The 988-nt window shown below is 29.1% G+C and overlaps 1 protein-coding gene across 1 annotated transcript in view; it reads right to left on the bottom strand.

The window, feature by feature from the left end:
* LOC119588101 (epoxide hydrolase 4-like) overlaps positions 1–988 on the bottom strand; it is a gene marked incomplete at its 5' end in the record, with an annotated part of 5,762 nt that overhangs the window by 1,033 nt on the left and 3,741 nt on the right. The window contains 1 exon segment of the mRNA XM_037936810.1: positions 570–705. Within this exon segment, the coding sequence (XP_037792738.1) occupies positions 570–705 (136 nt within the window).

The following is a 988-nucleotide window of genomic DNA, read 5'->3' on the forward strand; positions in this document are numbered from 1 at the left end:
CTGTGTATGTATGTATAGAAAAGAGGTCAAAAACTAAACAGAATTATCTCTTAGTTTGAGTCACTTGATTTAAACTATAAAGATGTAGATAACAGACAAGAAATTGATTCAAACTCATGAATATTTCTTATTCTTATTCATTTCCATATATAAAAGAATTTCTTTGTCGGTTCTATAGAAGAGAAAATAACTGCTGTGAGGAATTTATTAGAAGCTATTATCTATTTATTTGTTTTTGTTACCTTCTAGGTCTCTTTTAAATACTATGATATCTTAAAGTGATCCTATTCCTTTCTGGTTTATGGATTTCACTAACTTGAATATCTTTATATTCTTCTCTTATTTACATAATAAACTAAATCAGTTCAAAAAGACGAAGAATCCAAAATCATCAAATTCAGTTATCTCTCAAGGGGCAAAAATCTAAACACAAGAATACACAATGCAAATCAGTAATGTCCTTAGGTGAATTTCACTTCTCAGAAAAACAGATATAATGTAACTTATGAAGCAGTAACTGAAAAAAACGTTTGTTTTACCAAAAATTAAGAAAACAGAAAAATACACACAATTTTGCAAGTTCTGTCTGAAGGAAAGTATTTTCGCTTCCCCAAATGATAAGAGTTGGGACCCTTATCTTCGGAATGTGAAGAGATGACGTGAAATCAATATTACGATAAAAGTTCACCGCTGCAGACAGGGCACCTGAAATAAAGTTGATATCTGAATCATTAACAATAATGCTACCCTCTGACAATATATTTTTATTGCTTGTTAAATTGTAATCTACAGAGCCATGATTTATATTTGATAAGCTATAGGAAATGACTCACAGAACTGTCATTTTACACAAAAAAAAATCATAATTACAACATTGGAACCTATGATAAAATATATGCTATGTACTTTGAAATAACATTGGATAAAAATTTTACTTGGTTTCATGAATAGAAGTTACAAAGTTTGCTTGTTCTTTTCTTCCCCAATT

This window comes from Penaeus monodon, chromosome 23, assembly GCF_015228065.2.
Source record: "Penaeus monodon isolate SGIC_2016 chromosome 23, NSTDA_Pmon_1, whole genome shotgun sequence".
NCBI lineage: Eukaryota > Metazoa > Arthropoda > Malacostraca > Decapoda > Penaeidae > Penaeus > Penaeus monodon.